This window comes from Somniosus microcephalus, chromosome 5 (assembly GCF_052327205.1).
Source record: "Somniosus microcephalus isolate GS21.2 chromosome 5, FLI_Smic_1.0, whole genome shotgun sequence".
NCBI classification, from domain to species: domain Eukaryota; kingdom Metazoa; phylum Chordata; class Chondrichthyes; order Squaliformes; family Somniosidae; genus Somniosus; species Somniosus microcephalus.
This window is the reverse complement of record NC_140991.1, coordinates 218,690,658-218,707,798: the sequence shown is the minus strand read 5'-3', so window position 1 is coordinate 218,707,798 and position 17,141 is coordinate 218,690,658. Positions and strand designations below refer to the sequence as shown.

At 46.4% G+C, this 17,141-nt stretch overlaps 1 protein-coding gene across 1 annotated transcript in view; it reads right to left on the bottom strand.

Annotated features, from left to right (window-relative positions):
* Window positions 1-17,141, bottom strand: part of dnah5 (dynein, axonemal, heavy chain 5) — a 754,701-nt gene that overhangs the window by 33,382 nt on the left and 704,178 nt on the right. Inside the window, exons 76-77 of the mRNA XM_085988698.1 lie at window positions 15,978-16,190; window positions 328-480 (exon numbers count right to left, since the gene is read on the bottom strand). Coding sequence (XP_085844824.1) covers window positions 328-480; window positions 15,978-16,190 — 366 coding nt within the window. The remainder of the gene's footprint in view (window positions 1-327; window positions 481-15,977; window positions 16,191-17,141) is intronic.

The following is a 17,141-nucleotide window of genomic DNA, read 5'->3' as shown; positions in this document are numbered from 1 at the left end:
GGGGTGAACGGGACTTGGTGCGAGTTAGGATACGAGCAGCAGAGTTTTGGATAAGCTCAAGTTTATAAAGCGTGGAAGAAGGGAGGCCTGCCAGGAGAGCGTTGGAAGTGTCAAGTCTAGAGGTAACAAGATAACCTCAATTTGTTTTAAACAAAGAACTAACAGGAAATCAGAATCTGTTATTTTTAAGAAGTATGGTTGAATTTAAAGTAATATGGTAGATCATTTCACCTGCACAACCTTTAAAAAATATTAATTAGAAGCAGGCATCAATGATGATTGTACAAAACCTCACCAATAAATTAGATACTAGAAGATTAGCATTACCTGTCTCATTGCTGTTAGAAATCCCTGAGGGTTAAAAAAGCCAGTCATCCAGAAGCAGTTTGGTCGCCCGTCAAAAATCCAGGCATGGAATTGACGATTTCGCTCCAATAGTTCAGTAAACCAAAAACCAAGTGTGCTTGATTCCCAGGATGTCTGGAGAACAGGACAACTTTTTCATTACTAATTAAACTAATACTCACTTCTGAAATAAACAGACATCATCAACTGTCATACAGGCACAAATCATATTATTCGAAGCACAGAGAATAAAAATGTATACCTTGTTACAAAGCAGTAGGTGCAGGTCCAGAATAAATTCCTAATGGTACCAGTATGCTCCGCTAATTGGATTCCTAATTAGGAGACAATTTGCGCATTGTGTTCATTTATATTCCCATTTTAGTAACACCCATAGACAACGGATTTCGGACAAAAAGCGGAGTTGTGGGACAAAGCGCAACTGCTCTTTCAAAGAGCCTGCAGAGGCACGACGGTCCGAATGGCCTTCTTCTGTGCGGTAAGTTTCTATGATTCTATCATTCTAATGGGATTGGGTGAAGTGAAGGCTGATCCCAGCACAATGACGTGATAAGGATAAGTGCATTCCTTTAATGACAGGACAAGACAAATATTTTGAGGAGGTGACCAGTAACCGACAGCGTCCTGAAAAAAAATGGCGGCGTGGTAACGTTAGTCGGCGTACAACGCCGACTTAACGTCATCTACGCAAACTTTGACCCTAGCGCTCAAGTCAGCGCTGGGTCCTAAGCACGCCAGGTTAACCTGGCATGCAAACAGCCTGACAGGCGCTGACAGGGACGATATCTGCAGCTGTTAAAGGGACACACACACAGCAATCAGGTAAGTTTGAATGGGAGGGTTTGGACTGGGCTTTTTAAATTTTATTAAAGTGGTAGCTTGCTGCAATAGATGTGAAAAGTTTGTGTTTAAGTTTTTTGGGAGTGCTGCTGGATGCTTGCAAGGGCTCAGATGGTAAGTGAACGCCTTTGAGAAGACATAACATGCTGCAAATACTCAGCAGGTCACGCAACATCTGTGGAGTTCCTGTCTCAGGTCAACATGCTGCCTGACCAATTGAGTATTTGCAGCATTTTATGCTGTCATTTCACATTTACAGCGTCCACTTGCAGAGGGAAGAGGAAGATGCAGAAGAGGAAGTCGCAGAAGAGGAGCAATCAGGTGGAAGGATGCATCCCTGACAGTCCCTTTGTGGCCGGCATATCCGGGATGGAATCATCTGCCTGTGGTCCCACTGGCTGGGCAGGATGCATTTCTTGGGTGTGTGAAATGAAGAAGGCACAAGGGTGGAGTTGTGCTGACGGGAGGGAAGGAAGCCTAGAGGTGCATGCCAGAAGGAGGATAACGTACGAGGATACCCACATCTTGTATCTGCCCCTGCCAAGAATGGCCTGCACCATCTCCTCCAAGAGGGTGAGGTGATGTTAGGAATGGGAGATGTGCCGCATCATTAGTGCAGATTGCTAGTGGTGAGTGATTGGGGTTCCTGCATTGAGCAGTGTGTGAGGCTAGTGGTTCAGTTGGTAGGTGACGTCTTTTGAAGATGCATTCACTGACCTTGACTAGTGGTCTGAGGTCATGTAGCTTCTTTGGGCACTGGAGCCAGGTGGTGGGGGCGACACTGCTGGCAGTGACTGCCTTGGTAATGTATGCCCACATTGTTCTTTCTGGAGGGTCTCCTGGCCCCTGTGGGTAGAGGGCCAGTCTTGCAGTGTTGAGCCTCTGCACAAAGCTGGACTGCAGCATGTGAGTCCCTGGGTGCCCCTTCCCTGTCTTGCTGAGCCATTTGTGTTAATGGTGAGGCAGTTTTTCCATTTGTTGAGTTTAGGAAGGTAATTCAGCTTTAAGTGCTGAACATTGACATTTGGAACTTCTTTTAAATATTGATTATTTGTTAAAAGACAGAAAGGGCTGAAAAATGTATTGAATCAGTGCATTTTATGTTCCCTTGCTTCAATGTGCATAGCCCTTTAAATTTCAGAGATCCTCACTGCCCAAAATACATTGCAAGCTTTACAGCCTCGCACACAAATGCTAGGGGAAGCAGCAACGTCGCACCAGCACAACAAATTGGTCCCGGATCCCTCATGCAACGCCACCAAGACGGCGTTGCACCTAAGGTTAGCGCTGCGCCACCTATCACCGCTTCCTGTTAATTGGCCAGGAACCCTGCAGGGTGGGCTTAACAAGGCCAATCTATGGAAAATGATTTTCAGAGGGGCTACAGATGGAAGCGGGACCGGAACCCGCCAACCAGCTCTCCCACTGCCATCCCGCCTCCACAAGGAAAATCATGCCCTTTGTATCTGTCTTTACAGAAGAAGACACAAAAAAATTCCAGAAATAGTGGAGAACCAAGGATCTAGTAAGAATGAGGAACTTACAAAAATTAGTATTAGTAAAGAAATAGTACTGGAGAAATTAATGGGACTAAAAGCCGACAAATCCCCAGGACCTGATGACCTACATCCTAGGGTTTTAAAAAAGGTGGCCACAGAAATAGTGGATGCATTGGTTTCGATCTTCCAGAATTCCCTAGATTCTAGAACGGTCCCCTCAGATTGGAAGGTAGCAAATGTAACGCCGCTTAAGAAAGGAGGGAGAGAGAAAACAAGGAACTCTAAACTAGTTAGTTCGACATCAGTAGTAGGGAAAATGCTAGAAACTAATATTAGGGACATGGTAACAGGATACCTAGAAAATCATAATTTGATTAGGCAGATTCAACACAGATTTATGAAAGGGAAATCGTGTTTGACAAATCTATTAGTGTTTTTGGAGTGTGAACTAGCAGGGTAGATAAGGGGGAACCAGTGGATGTAGTATATTTGGATTTTCAGAAGGCAAGCAATAAGGTGCCACACAAGAGGTTGTTATACAAGATTAGGGCTCATGAGATTGGGGGTAATATATTAGCATGGATCGAGGATTGAGGTGGGAAGTGGTGTTCCACAAGGATCAGTGCTGGGACCACTGTTGTTCACAATTTATATTAACGATTTAGATTTTGGAATCAAAAACACAATTTCTAAATTTGCGGATGACACCAAATTGGGGGGGGGGGTGGGATAGTCAATACTGAGGAGGACTGCAACAAATTACAGGAGAGCATTCATAAACTTGTAGAATGGGCATATAATTGGCAAATTAATTTCAACACATAAATGTGAGGTATTACGTTTTGGCAGGAACAATAGGGAGGTCACTTATTACTTGGAGGGTGCAAGTCTGTGTGGGGTAGAGAAACAAAGGGACCACGGAGTACAAATACACAAATCGCTGAAAGTAGCGACACAGGTTAACAAGGCCATTAAAAAAGCAAACTGAGCACTAGGGTTTATTTCTAGAGGGATAGAATTGAAAAATAGTGAAGTTATGCTAAACCTGTATCGAACCTTGGTTAGACCATACTTGAACTACTGCACAATTCTGGTCGCCATATTATAGAAAGGATATAGAGGCCCTGGGGAGGGTGCAGAGAAGATTTACAAGGATGCTACCAGAAATATGAGGGTATACCTATAGGGAAAGGATGAACAGGCTAGGTCTGTTTTCTCTTGAAAAGAGAAGGCTGAAGGGTGACCTAATTGAGGTCTTTAAAATTATGAAGGGTTTTGGTAGAGTAGATACAGAGAGAGTGTTTCCACTTGTGAGGAAGAGCATAACTAGAGGCCATCAATATAAGATAGTCACCAAGAAATCCAATAGGGAATTCAGAAGAAACTTCTTTACCCAGAGAGTGGTGAGAATGTGGAACTCGCAGGGAGTAGTTGAGGCAACTATTATAGATGTATTTAAGGGGAGGCTAGATAAGCATATGAGGGAGAAAGGAATAGAGGGTTCTGCTGTTAAATGAGGAAACATGGGAGGAGGCTTGAGTGCAGCATAAACACTGGCATGGACTGGTTGGGCCAAATGGCCTGTTTCGGTGCCATATATCCTATGTAATTATGCCACTGCGAAGTGCCTTGGGATGTTTTTCTACGCTATACAAGCTGCTGTTGTTGACGTCGTTCCCCAACTCTCTGAAAACTTGCCTTGCCTACAACACACAAAGAGGTCATCATTCCCAGTGGTTGGGCTTCCTGCTTATGGCAATTGACTGGGGCTGATTCACCGAGTTCGTGGTACTGTCGGGGAGTCTCGCTGTGGGTCACGCACACCGGGATATCCCCACGGGTCAATCACAATTTTCCATCCCGATTTGCACAAGCAGTGGGCGGGGCTTCCACTGCAAAACCATTCACGACAATTGTGCTCCAATAAATTGAATTCGGCTTCAACTGCAAGGGATTCTGGGATTGGCATTTTGTGCTCTATCGGGTTCTCCCTGAAAACTGAACTCCAGGGGATTTGCTGATTTACCTCCGGTATGCAATTTCGAGGGTCTGGCTATTAATTGGGGATTCAATAGTCAGGGGAACAGAGAGGTAGTTCTGCTACCATCGACATGAGACCCAAATGATATGTTGCCTCCCTGGTGCCAGGGTAAGGGACATCACGCAGAGGGTGCAGAACATTCTGCAGGGAGGAAAGGGGAAGTGCCAGATGCCGTGGTCCATGTTGGAACCAATGCCATAGGAAGGCAGAGAGTTGAGGTACTGCAGTCAGAATTTAAGAAGCTAAGGAGGAAGTTAAAAAGCAGGACCTCAAAGGTAGTAATCTCTGGATTACTCCCAGTGCCACGCGCTAGTGAAAGTAGAAATAGGAGGGTATGGAAGGTTAATGCGTGGCTAGAGACATGGTGCAGGAGGGAAGGCGTCAGATTCTTGGGACATTGGGACCAGTTCTGTGGCAGGAAGGACCAGTTCAAGATGGAAGGGTTGCACCTGAAAAGAGCTGGGACCAATAACCTTGAGGGCAGGTTAACTACTGCTGTGGGGGAGGGTTTAAACTAATTTGGCAGGGGGATGGGCACCAAGATGCAGTATTAAAAAGTAGAAACAAGGTGCACAGAGGACTGGGAGAGACAGTTAGAAATAATACAGAATTAGATGGGATCATAGAAAATACAAAGAGGTCTGTTAGGTTTGGAGCACGTAAGTAAATGCACAAAGTGTGGTTAATAAGGTTGGTGTGCTGCAGGTGGAAATAGCCACATGGGAATATGATGTAGTGGTGATAACTGAGACTGGGCTCAAAAAAGGGGGAGGATGCTTATTATTCCTGGTTACAAGGTATTGAGGATAGATAGGGAAGGAAAAAAGGAGGGGTTGCAGTTTTGATTAAAGAAAATATTTCAGTGTGAGAGAGGGGCCTGGAAATTGGATATGGCCACAAAACGGGCAGTGTTAAGGCCCAACGATGGTAAGCTGCGCCAAGTCAAAATGGTCTAGGTAGCACGCAAAATTCATGCTCAGTCCTCAATAACATGATTGAAGTCCTGATCTCAGCATTAAAACTGTGGCTCATTGGCTTACCGTTCAACAGGTGGGCCAATTATCGGGTCTAGTCTAATTCCTAGTCATATGCGGCACAGGCTTTATTCAGTATTTAAAAGGGAGGTGCATTGATGCTACAGCACCTCATTGTCAATTCACTTACAACTTTACCTGGAAGAAGACGGCAGTGGAAAGACATAGCTGAGCCTCAGCACAGGGAGAGCCCACAGATTCTCCGATGCGGCTGTGGAGGCACTGGTCATGGCCGTGGAGAGGGGACGGCTGTCTTCTGCCCACAGACTGGCAGGAAGCCCTCGCCACACACATCTCGAAGGTTCTGGCAGGAGATAGCCACCTGTGATGACCAGGACTGTGGTCCCAAGGTCGACCATCCAGTGCCGAAAGAACTTTAATGAGCTCATATGGCAGGTGTGTAAATGCTAAAAGTGTGGTTAATAAGTTTGGTGTGCTGCACGTGCAAATAGCCACGTGGAAATATGATGTCGTGAGTGCAGGCTTCAGCAAATGCCATATCCCACCATCTGCACCACAGGCCTCACGCACTGCTCAATGCACCACACCCCCAGCACTCACCTACCAACAATCTCTACCTATTACCACTCAGACCTCAAAATCAGAGCTTCACTTCACCCTCACAACCTTACCACTGCTGCAACACTCATACCTACATCTCACACCTTGCACTCACTGATAGCTATTAAACCATGGCAGGCACATCACCCAAAAACATTGCACTACAGTCACACACTTCCCTTTCTCTTGCAGGCTAAGGTCGTGCACAATCGCCAGGGTCAGTGCCAGACAGGCGGGTGCAAGATGCCATCCAAGACCTCAACGACCTGGAGAAGAGTGTACTGGAGATCACTGAGTGGCATTTCATGGTGGCCGTGGCAACCGGTGAGGTTGAAGCACTCGGGGACAACAACGGTATGCTCATTCCTAATGCTTCTTCCCACATCCCACTTGCCCCTCATCCCACAGTCTCCCTCCCCTCACCATAACTTGACTCTTGTGCCTTTCTGCTTTCAGCTAATCAAGACCAAGCACCTGAGCAGCCTGTCCCTGAGCCACTGCAGGAGGGCGAGGGGGGAGAAGAAGACAAAATGGGCTGGATTTTGCCAACCCTGGAGAGGCGGATTTGGAGACGGGACTGCCGGGAAAATGGCAGAATTTGGGGGCGGGTGCCCAACCCGCCTCCATGCCATCTTGCCAGGAGGTGGGTAGCCGACCCGCGCCGGGTCCCGCCTCCTCGAGGTGGAAAGGGGATTAATGCCAATTAACTGCCTGTTAACAGGTAGTTAACAGGCAGTTTTTTGGCTAATCCCTATTTTGAGCCCTGAAGTGTGGGCTTCCCGACGGCTCTGAACCTCGCCAAGGTCAGCGAGGTGGGCCGTCGGTCTGCGGGCGTCGGAGGGGCCGAGATGTCCGATGTGTAGGTGAGTAATGGGTGCATGTGTGCAGAGGTAAGTGTGTGAGGTGTGTGTAAAGTGTTTTAATAAGTTTTACTTACCTTTACTTCTTCCTGCAAGCTTCCTCCCTTCAGGTCTCGGGAGTCCCTCAGCTCACCGGCACAGAAAGCAGAATGGCCGCTGAACTGTCAAAAGCTGCAGCCTTTTGCTTTCTGGTCAGAAAGGCTTTCTAATTGAGTCTTGAGTAAAGACACAACTTAGAAGACAGATTGTCAGTGTTTGACAGCTTCACAGAAACATAGAAACATAGAAGATAGGAGCAGGTGTAGGCCATTCAGCCCCTCGAGCCTGCTCCGCCATTCAATGCGATCATGTCTGATCATCCAAATTCAGTACCCGGTCCCTGCTTTCTCCCCATACCCCTTGATCCCTTTAGCCTTAAGAAATATATACAACTCCTTCTTGAATATATTTAATGAATTGGCCTCTACTGCCTTCTGTGGTAGAGAATTCCACAGGTTCACCACTCTCTGGGTGAAGAAATTCCTCCTCATCTCTGTCCTAAATGGCCTACCCCTTATCCTTAGACTGTGACCCCTGGTTCTGGACTCCCAGACCATTGGGAACATCCTTCCTGCATCTAGTCTCCCCAGTCCTGTCAGAATTTTATAAGTTTCAATGAGATCCCCTCTCATTCTTCTAAACTCCAGCGAGTATAAGCCCAATCGACCCAATCTCTCCTCATACGTCATTCCTGCCATCCCAGGTATCAGCCTGGTGAATCTTCGCTGAACTCCTTCCATGGCAAGAACATCCTTCCTCAGATAAGGCGACCAAAACTGCACACAATACTCAAGATGTGGTCTCACCAAGGCCCTGTACAACTGCAGCAAGACATCCTTGTTCCTGTACTCAAACCCTCTCACTACGAAAGTCAACATACCATTTTTCTTCTTAACCACCTGCTGCACATGCATGCTTACCTTCAGCGACTGGTGCACAAGGACACCCAGGTCTCGTTGCACTTCCCCTTCTCCCAATCTATTGCCATTCAGAAAATAATCTGCCTTCCTGTTTTTGTCACCAAAGTGGATAACCTCACATTTATCCACGTTGTATTGCATCTGCCATGCTTTTGCCCAATCACCTAACCTGTCCAAATCATCCTGGAGTTTCTCAGCATCCTCCTCACAGCACAGACGCCCACCCAGCTTTGTGTCGTCTGCAAATTTGGAGATATTACATCTAGTTCCCTTGTCTAGATCATTAATATATATTGTGAATAGCTGGGGTCCAAGGACCAATCCCTGCGGTACCCCACTAGTCACTGCCTGCCACTCGGAAAAAGACCCGTTTATTCCAACTCTTTGCTTTCTGTCTGCCAACCAGTTCTCGATCCAAGTCAATACCTTGCTCCCAGTCCCATGTGCCTTAACTTTACACGCTAATCTCTTATGCGGGACCTTGACAGAGCTGTCAAACGATGACATTTCATCTGTCAAAAGCTCTTGACAGATGAAACGGCACTCGCTGACGTCACCTGTAACTGGCTTTCCCTTAATTGGCCTGCTAAGCCTGCTGGGCGGGCTTAACAAGGTCAATCAAGGGAAAATAGCGTGGGTTGGCCACAAGTTGATGGAGGCGGGACTAAAACCCAACAAGTGGGAATCCCGCCTCCAAAAGCTCCCCATTGACAAAATCCAGCCCAACGTCATTGCATCTGTCACTCACAGACACCAGATCAGAAACTGGCTCTGCACATAATTTAGAGGCTAATGTAGAAGCAGGATCTGCACAGGGTGAGGCACCAGGCACGAGTGGGTTGCAACAAGGCCGGGGGAAAGGGTAGCTCGGGTGCCAGCTCCCTGGAGGGCGAGTTCGTGCATGACTTCTGCTGCACAGGACACAGATGAGGACTTGATGGGACGGCCTTCAGAAGAAGGGTGATGGCTATGCACAACGAAATGCTAGGAGCAATGCCAAGCCTGCCAGAGAGCCCCTTGGCAATCTCAAGGAGCATGAAGGAGTCCGACTCCAACATTGCACGAGGCTCTGCACGGAGCTTGCAGCCCAGAATTTCCAGGCTGGAAATGATAGAAAACTTCCGAAGAGACCGTGTCGACCCAGACATGATGCTGCGTGTGATGGACGATCTTGTGGCTGCCAAAGCAGCACAGGCAGAAACGACCAAACAGCTTAGTGCTGCAGCAGAAGCGCACACCGCTCTCATGAAGTCTCAGCTTGATGTCAGCCAAGCTCAGACTGCTGCCATTCTAGCTGGGTTTACCATTGTGGCTGGGTTTACCATTGTTGACTGGGGCTTGCAGGGTGTCACAGCAGCCTAGCAATCTGTGCTCCAACAGATTGCTAGGAATGCTGAGGCACCGCCCCGGGGGACTGGCAGTGGGTCAGTGCAGAAGGACCCTGCTGTCCTCTCTCAGGATGACGGCATTCATGTTTCCACCATTGCCACTCCACCATTGCCCTTGCCGCTGCTAGTGTGCCAGCCAGTCCAGACTGCTGCTGCCCATGCCAGGCCTTCTAGGGCCAGAGCTGCTTGAGGTCGTTATGCAAGGCCATCTGAAGTCTCCCTCACTGAAACTTAGCAGCCATTCTTCAGCTATACTGCAGTCGCTGGGGGAGCACTTCGTAGGAGCACTAGATCAGAAAAGGGCACACGAACGACAGGTACTAAGGGATTGCACAAATGTGATTAGTTGATATCGTAACTCTCATTATATGAGTGCAGGGCACGAGTGGTGGGGTTGCACAGGGGAGTTGTCAGCCAAGTGCAGAGTGGAAAGCCCTTGTTTCCAAGCAGCCACCCTCAAGTTTCATGTGGTGGTGGAGATTGCTGGCACACCGGACTGATGCAGGATGAAGGCATCACGGCTGTTGTCAGTATAGTGGGCAATGACCATCAGGAAGTGCTAGACGTGGTTGCACACCAACTGCACATTAAGTGAGTTGTAGCCTTTGCGGTTACGGAAGGTCTCGGTATTGTTATGCGGCACCCCAAGACCATGTGAGTGCAGTCGATGGTGCCCTGCACCATGGGGAAGCCCGCTATCCTGGTAAAGCCACATGCACGCTTGTCCTGCTTCTCTCTGCTCAGACAGAAGAAAACGTAGTCCCTTCTCCTGGTGTAGAGAGCCTCAGTGACCTCCCAGATGCAGCGATGGACGGCGAACTGTGAGATGTCAGCTATGTCTCCTGCCGCAAACTGAAAGGATCCGCTGGCGAAGAAATTGAGGGCCGCAGTGACCTTGAGGGCTACTGCAAGAGCCACGGTCTCCCTGCTCACAGGCTGCAGGTCTGGTTGCAGGAAGTGGCAGAGTTCTGTGACCAGCTCCTTGGTGAACCAGAGCCTCCTACTGCACTGCTCCTCGCTTAAGTGGAGATAAGAGAAGTGCTTTCAGAAGACCCTAGGTGGGTAAGGTCTCCTGTTGAGAGCCCTCCTGGCCCTACTGCTCCTCTCTCTGCGCACATCTTCTCATCTTCTTTGCTGCCTCCGCTCCCTCTCCCGAAGATATTCGAGTGCGAGGGGGGCTGCCAGTAGAGCCCCCATGACTGTGAGCAACTGTTGTGAGCAAAAGCCTTTAAATAAGAATGAAGGCGTTCTCCAATTACCCCAACACTCCCTGTTTCCTCAGAACCTTGAAAGAAGTTAATAAAGCTGCTGGAGTTGCAGCAAGTTGCACCGAGCCAGTCAAACTGTAGAAACATGTCGGGTGCAAGTTGTTGCTGATGATCGCTTTAAATACCACTGCTGGAGCCCTCTTCCTGCTTTTGCTTTGCTCAGTGCACTTACGGCATTCAGGTAAGTGGAGTGGCAAAGTCGAAACTCGGCGATTCGGTGTCAAGTGAGCGTTGCATACTTACTGATGTCACAACCTGACTAATCTACATATCTCTAGGGAGCGCAGATATTGGCACCGCTGCCGGCCATCCGAAAATGGCAGCCGCTGTGGGACCCGCTGACAGTGGGCGGAAGAGCGGCGCCTGCCATTTTTTTGCCCAAATCTGGCGGTAACGGGTGACGCTAAAACCTCTGAATTTCTAGGCCAGAATGTCCTTGAGGGGTCAAAGACAGAATCTATTTGGTTGGAATTAACCAGCAATAAAGGAGCTACAGGTAGACTATCCTTTATCCGCACTTCCGAAAACCAAAAACCTCTAAAAACCGAAAGTTTTTTCGTGGAGCGCAAGTCGTGCGCACGACATGACCCGAGTGGTGCCAAACATGACAGGAGTGGTCCGGGAGCTCTGCCTTTCCCTGTGAGCAGGGCAGAGGGTCACAGAGTTCCCTCCTGGGTAGGAGATTGCAGGCCGAGCCGGGCAGTGTGAAGGAGGTACCGGGAGAGTGAACCCAACAATACAGCGGCCCGTTCGATAGCTGCAGCGGCCCGTCCGATAGTCTTATCTTCCCCACCCCCCCCCCGACCTGATTTGCGGGCCAGCTTAGTGTAGGAGTCAGCCAATATCCGGCTTTCCCACAACTGGCGGCGGCAGTCGAGCCCCAGACCCCGCTAAGTCAAGGAATTCAGATACAGAGCAGGGGGAGCCGGAAACCTCAATCTAACGGCAGAAATCAGCAGCCGTTTTGTTAGGTTTTTTTTCTTCCCCTAGCATTTTTTTTCTTCCCCTAGCATTTTTTTAAACAGTCAGGCTGTGGAAAGAGTCTCTGTAGCTTAGCAACAGCTTCAGAGATGCTTCCAAGGCAGGGCCCGAGTGTTTACAAGCTGTTGCTAAGCAACAGTGTTTGTTGTCAAAACCTTCTGAAATCCGAAAAATTCTGAAAACCGAAACACAGCTGGTCCCAAGGTTTTCGGATAAAGGATAGTCTACCTGTGTTATGCTACTTGGTGTATTTTATAGCCCACCAAATAGTGGAAAGGAGATAGAGGAGCAGATTTGCAAAGAAATTACTGAGAGGTGCAAGAACTATAGAGTGGTGATAATGGGAGACTTTAACTACCCCGATATTGAATGGGGTAGTGATTGTGTTAAGGGCAGAGAAAGGGAGGAATTTCCTAAGTGTGTTCAAGAGAATTTTCTTGATCAGTATGTTTCCTGCCCAACGAGGAAGGAGGCGTTGTTGGATCTAGTCCTGTGGAATGAAGTGGGTGAAGTGGAGAATGTCAGATTTGGGGACCATCTCGGGAATAGTGATGATAGTATCGTAAGGTTTAGATTAGTTATGGAGAAGGATAAGGCGCAATCTAGAATAAAATGACTTAACTGATGGAGGGCTAATTTCAGCGAATTGAGGAGGGATCTGTCCTGGGTAAATTGGAGTCAAAAACTGGAAGGCAGAAACGTAATGGAGCAATGGGTGGCCTTTAAAGAGGAGATGATTCGGGTACAGTCTAAGTACATTCCCACAAGAGGAAAAGGGAGGGAAACCAAAGCCAGAGATCCCTGGATGATGAAAGAGTTAGAGAGTAGGATGAAGCATAAAAAGGAGGAACATGACAGCTATCAGCTTGATAATACAAGGAAGAATCAGGCTGAATATAAAAAATACAGAGGGGAAGTGAAAAAGGAAATAAGAGGGGAGACAGTACAATAATAGATTAGCAGCTAACATAAAAGAGAATCCAAATGTCTTCGATAGGTATATTAACAGTAAATGGGTTGTCAGAGGTGCAGTGGGCCAATTAGGGACCTAAATGGAGATCTATTAGTGGAAGCAGAAGGCATGCCTGAGGTACTAAATGAGTACTTTGCATCGGTGTTTATCAAGGAAGAGGACTTTGCCAAAGCGAGGGTAAATGAGGAGGATGCCGGGATATTGGCTGAGATAAAAATAGATAACGAAGAGGTACTAGAAATGAGGGCAATACTTAAAGTGGATAAGTTACCTGGTTCGGATGAGATGCATCCTAGGTTGCTGAGGGAAGTAAGGGTAGAAATTGTGGAGGTGCTGGCCACAATCTTCCAATCCTCCTTAGATACAGGGGTAGTGCCAGAGGGCTGGAAGATTGCAAATGTTACACCTTTGTTCAAAAAAAAGGGGATAAACCTGGCAATTACAGGCCACTCAGTTTAACGTTGGTGGTGAGGAAGCTTTTAGAAACAATAACCTGGGAGAAAATTAACAGCCACTTGGGCAAGCATGGACTAATAAAGGAGAGCCATCAGAGATTTGTTCAGTTTTTTGATGAGGTAACGAAGAGGGTGGATGAGGGCAGTGTAGTTGATGGTGTGTATATGGACTTTCAAAAGGTGTTTGATAAAGTACCACATATTAGGCTTGTTAGCAAAATTGAAGCCCATGGGATAAAAGGGGCAGCAGCAGCATGGATACAAAATTGGCTAAGGGATAGAAAACAGAGAGTTGTGGTGAATGGCTGCTTTTCGGACTGAAGGGAGGTAAACAGTGGAGTTCCCCAAAGTTCAGTACTAGGACCACTGCTGTTTTTGATATACATTAATGATTTGGACTTGGGGGTACAGGGCACAATTTTGAAATCTGCAGATGACATGAAACTTGGAAGTGTAGAAAACAGTGAGGAAGATAATAATAGACTTCAATAGGACACAGACAGGCTGGTGGAATAGGTGAACACACTGCAGAGGAAAATCAATACAGAAAAGTGTGAGGTGATACATTTTGGTAGGAAGAATGGAGGGGAGACAATACAAGCTAAATGGTACAATTTTAAGGGGGTGTAAGAAGAGGGGACCTGGGGGTGCTTGTGCACAAATTTTTGAAGGTGGCAGGACAGGTTATCAAAGCAGTTAATGAAGCATATGGGATCCTGGGCTTTATAAATAGAGGCATGGAGTACAAAAGCAGGAAGTAATGCTAAACCTATATACAACACTAGTTCAGCCTCAGCTGGAGTATTGTGTCCAATTCTGGGCACCACACTTTAGGAAGGACGTGAAGGCTTTGGAGAGGGTACAGAAGAGATATACTAGAATGGTTCCAGGGATGAGGGATTACAGTTACATGGAGAGACTAGAGAAGCTGGGGTTGTTCTCCTTAGAGCAGAAAAGGCTAAGAGGAGATTTGATAGAGGTGTTTAAAATCATGAAGGGTTTATATAAAGTAAATAACGAGAAATTGTTTCCAATGGCTGAATGGTCGATAACCAGAGGGCATAGATTTAAGGGGATTGGCAAACAAACCAGAGGTGACATGAGAATTTTTTTTTTAACGCAACAAGTGGTTAGGATTTGGAATGCACTATCAGATAGGGTGGTGGATACAGATTCAACAATAGCCTTCAAAAGGGAATTGGATAAGTACTTGAAAGAAAAAATTACAATGATATGGGGAAAGAGTGGAGGAGTAGGATTAATTGGATTGTTCTTCAAAAGAGCCAGCGCAGACTCGATGGGCCGAATGGCCTCCCTCTGTGCTGTACTATTCTATGATTCAATAGCACCTATGCCCTAACTAGGTCGCAAATCACTTTAAAACAAATTAAGTACTTTTGAAGTAAGTTACTGCTATATTGTAGGCAAACATGGCAGCTAGCTTGTGCACAACAAACAGCAATATGATGAATGATCAGTTAATCTGTTTCTGATGGTGTTGGTTGCAGGACATGTGTTAACCAGTACAATAAGAGAGCTGCCCTGCACTTTGAATTGTGCTATGGAATCTTTCACCGTCACTTGAGAGGGCAGATGGGGCCTCAGTTTAACATCTCATCTGAAATACTGCAACTCCGACAAAGCAGTGCTCCCTCACAATGTTCCCTCTAAATTTTATTTTAGGTGCGCAGTCCCTTTTCTGCCTAGCCCATTCAAATTTTTGCGCATGCACGGTTTCTTCAATGTAAAAGCCGGTGAGCGGCCTGCGATGGATGAGTGGTGAACACTTAGAAAAGTATGGGCTACTCGGGGATACTCAGTATGGGTTTGTAAAGAACAGATTATGCTTGACAAATTTAACTTTTTTTTTGGAGAAATCTCTCCCTCTCTGAGCCAGCATCTCTGCCTTCCTCAACCAACTATATAGTTTTTCTGCTGAAGCTTACCTCCTAAACATTCTAAAGTTAATGCTCTGGCTTGTTTTAAAATCATTTAGCAAATCAGCCACACAATTACTGTTCTAGTCTAAAGAAAGTTCTATTCCATGCTGCATAAATTACTTGAGAAAATCATAATGATGTATGCTGGGAGATTCTCCACAGTAAAGATACCCAAAACTGTGGCATGCTGGGAATTGCAGGCAAGGTGTCATTGTTACCTCTCCTCAACTGACAAAGAAATAGTTCTGGGAAGAATATAAACTCAACTCTTCAGAGTAAAAATGTTGCTGAAGGTTTTCAAAGAAAACGAAAGACAATTGTATGGGTAAGTTTAATCAATTATATAGGCAAATTCCACCATGGCTCAGTGGGTAGGGCCTTGCTGCTGAGTAAAAAGATTGTGGGTTCAAGTCCCACTCCAGGACTTAAGCACATAATTGAGACTGACACTTGAATGTACTGCTGAGGGACTGCTGGGTTTCAATGAGACCGTAAACTAATGTCCTGTCTGCTTGTTCAGCTGGTTGCAAGATCCCATGGCCCTATTTGAAGAAAAGCAGAGAGGTTTCTTGGTGTCCTGGTCAATATCAATTCTTCAAACAGAATAAATGATCATTTATCTAATTTTCTGTGGGATCTTGCTGTTTTGTAAACTAGCTGCTGCATTTCCCTACATAACAGTGATTACACTTCAAAAGTAATTCATTGGTTGTGAAGTGCTTTGGGACAGTGCGAGAACCTGAAAGGCACCATATGCAGGGCTTTTTCTGTGCTGTAACATTCTATGATGACCACCATTGCTTTACAATTACCTTTTTCCACCGAGCTGGAATTCTAGCATCATACGTGCAGTCTAAAGCATCTCTAAGGTTTTCACTCATAATGATAGTTCCATCAATCGCAAGTTTCAGGTCCATCAGAGTACTTCGCACCAGAGTAATTACTCTTTGCATTCTGTCAATTTCTTGATGAAGGAAAATATTCATTGGTTGAAGTGCTCCCATTTTCTGCAGCTTTTCTTTCACCTGGCAAACAATCCAACTTGTTAGCTTGTCAAAATCTATTGTACACAATATACAACAGCAATAGACACTAACTCCAACATGCATGCACAATCTACATGGTATGAGCTGGATTCATTTGAACACTTGTCATAAGGATCAGAAGAGCAGGTATCTGTGGTGAATTCTCAATAGCTCTAATAGATTAAACTGCCTGGTTGTAACAGGGCAGACCAAATTTTAATAACAAAAAAATGTCAAAATAATCAATTCAGTGTTAAAATCTTTACAAAGTTTGCTGCCACAGGGATTCAAATATTTCTTGCAATGTAGCCCCCTGTGACAGAAACCTGGTGCTGTGCCAAATAACTGCCCGAATCCAAAGTTAAAGCTTAAGACTGAAGCCTTTTATTAAATAAGAATCATGGCAGAGTTAACAGAGTCCATCATCGACCGAGCCCTTGGTAGAACATCCCAGAAGAGGGTCGGGGCCAGGGAGGAGCATTAGTGGTTCCCCCTAGTGGAACATTCCAGACATTACAAGTGCAAGTACAAATATCAGAACACAGTTATTTCATCACATTCACCCCCTGCTATAGATTCAGTCCGTCAGGTGGTCTGATAATCCTCTGGGAACGACGTAACTCTTGCTGAGGCTCCTCCCGGAGTACTAACTCCGGTTCATTCGAATTCCCAGAATCATCAGTATTTTCCACACTGAGGGTTTGTGTCTCTGAAGGTCCAATACCACGATTGAAAACTCTACTCTCAGAGTCGAAGTCTTTTCGAGCTCCAGCAGGTGCAAGATCTTTAATAGAGACCGTATCCTCTCGCCCATCCGAATATTGAATATACGCATACTGGGGATTAGCATGGAGGAGTTGTACTTCCTCCACCAGTGGATCAGTCTTGTGGCCTCTCACATGTCTGCGCAACAACACAGGGCCCATGGTCGTCAACCATGTGGGTAACGAT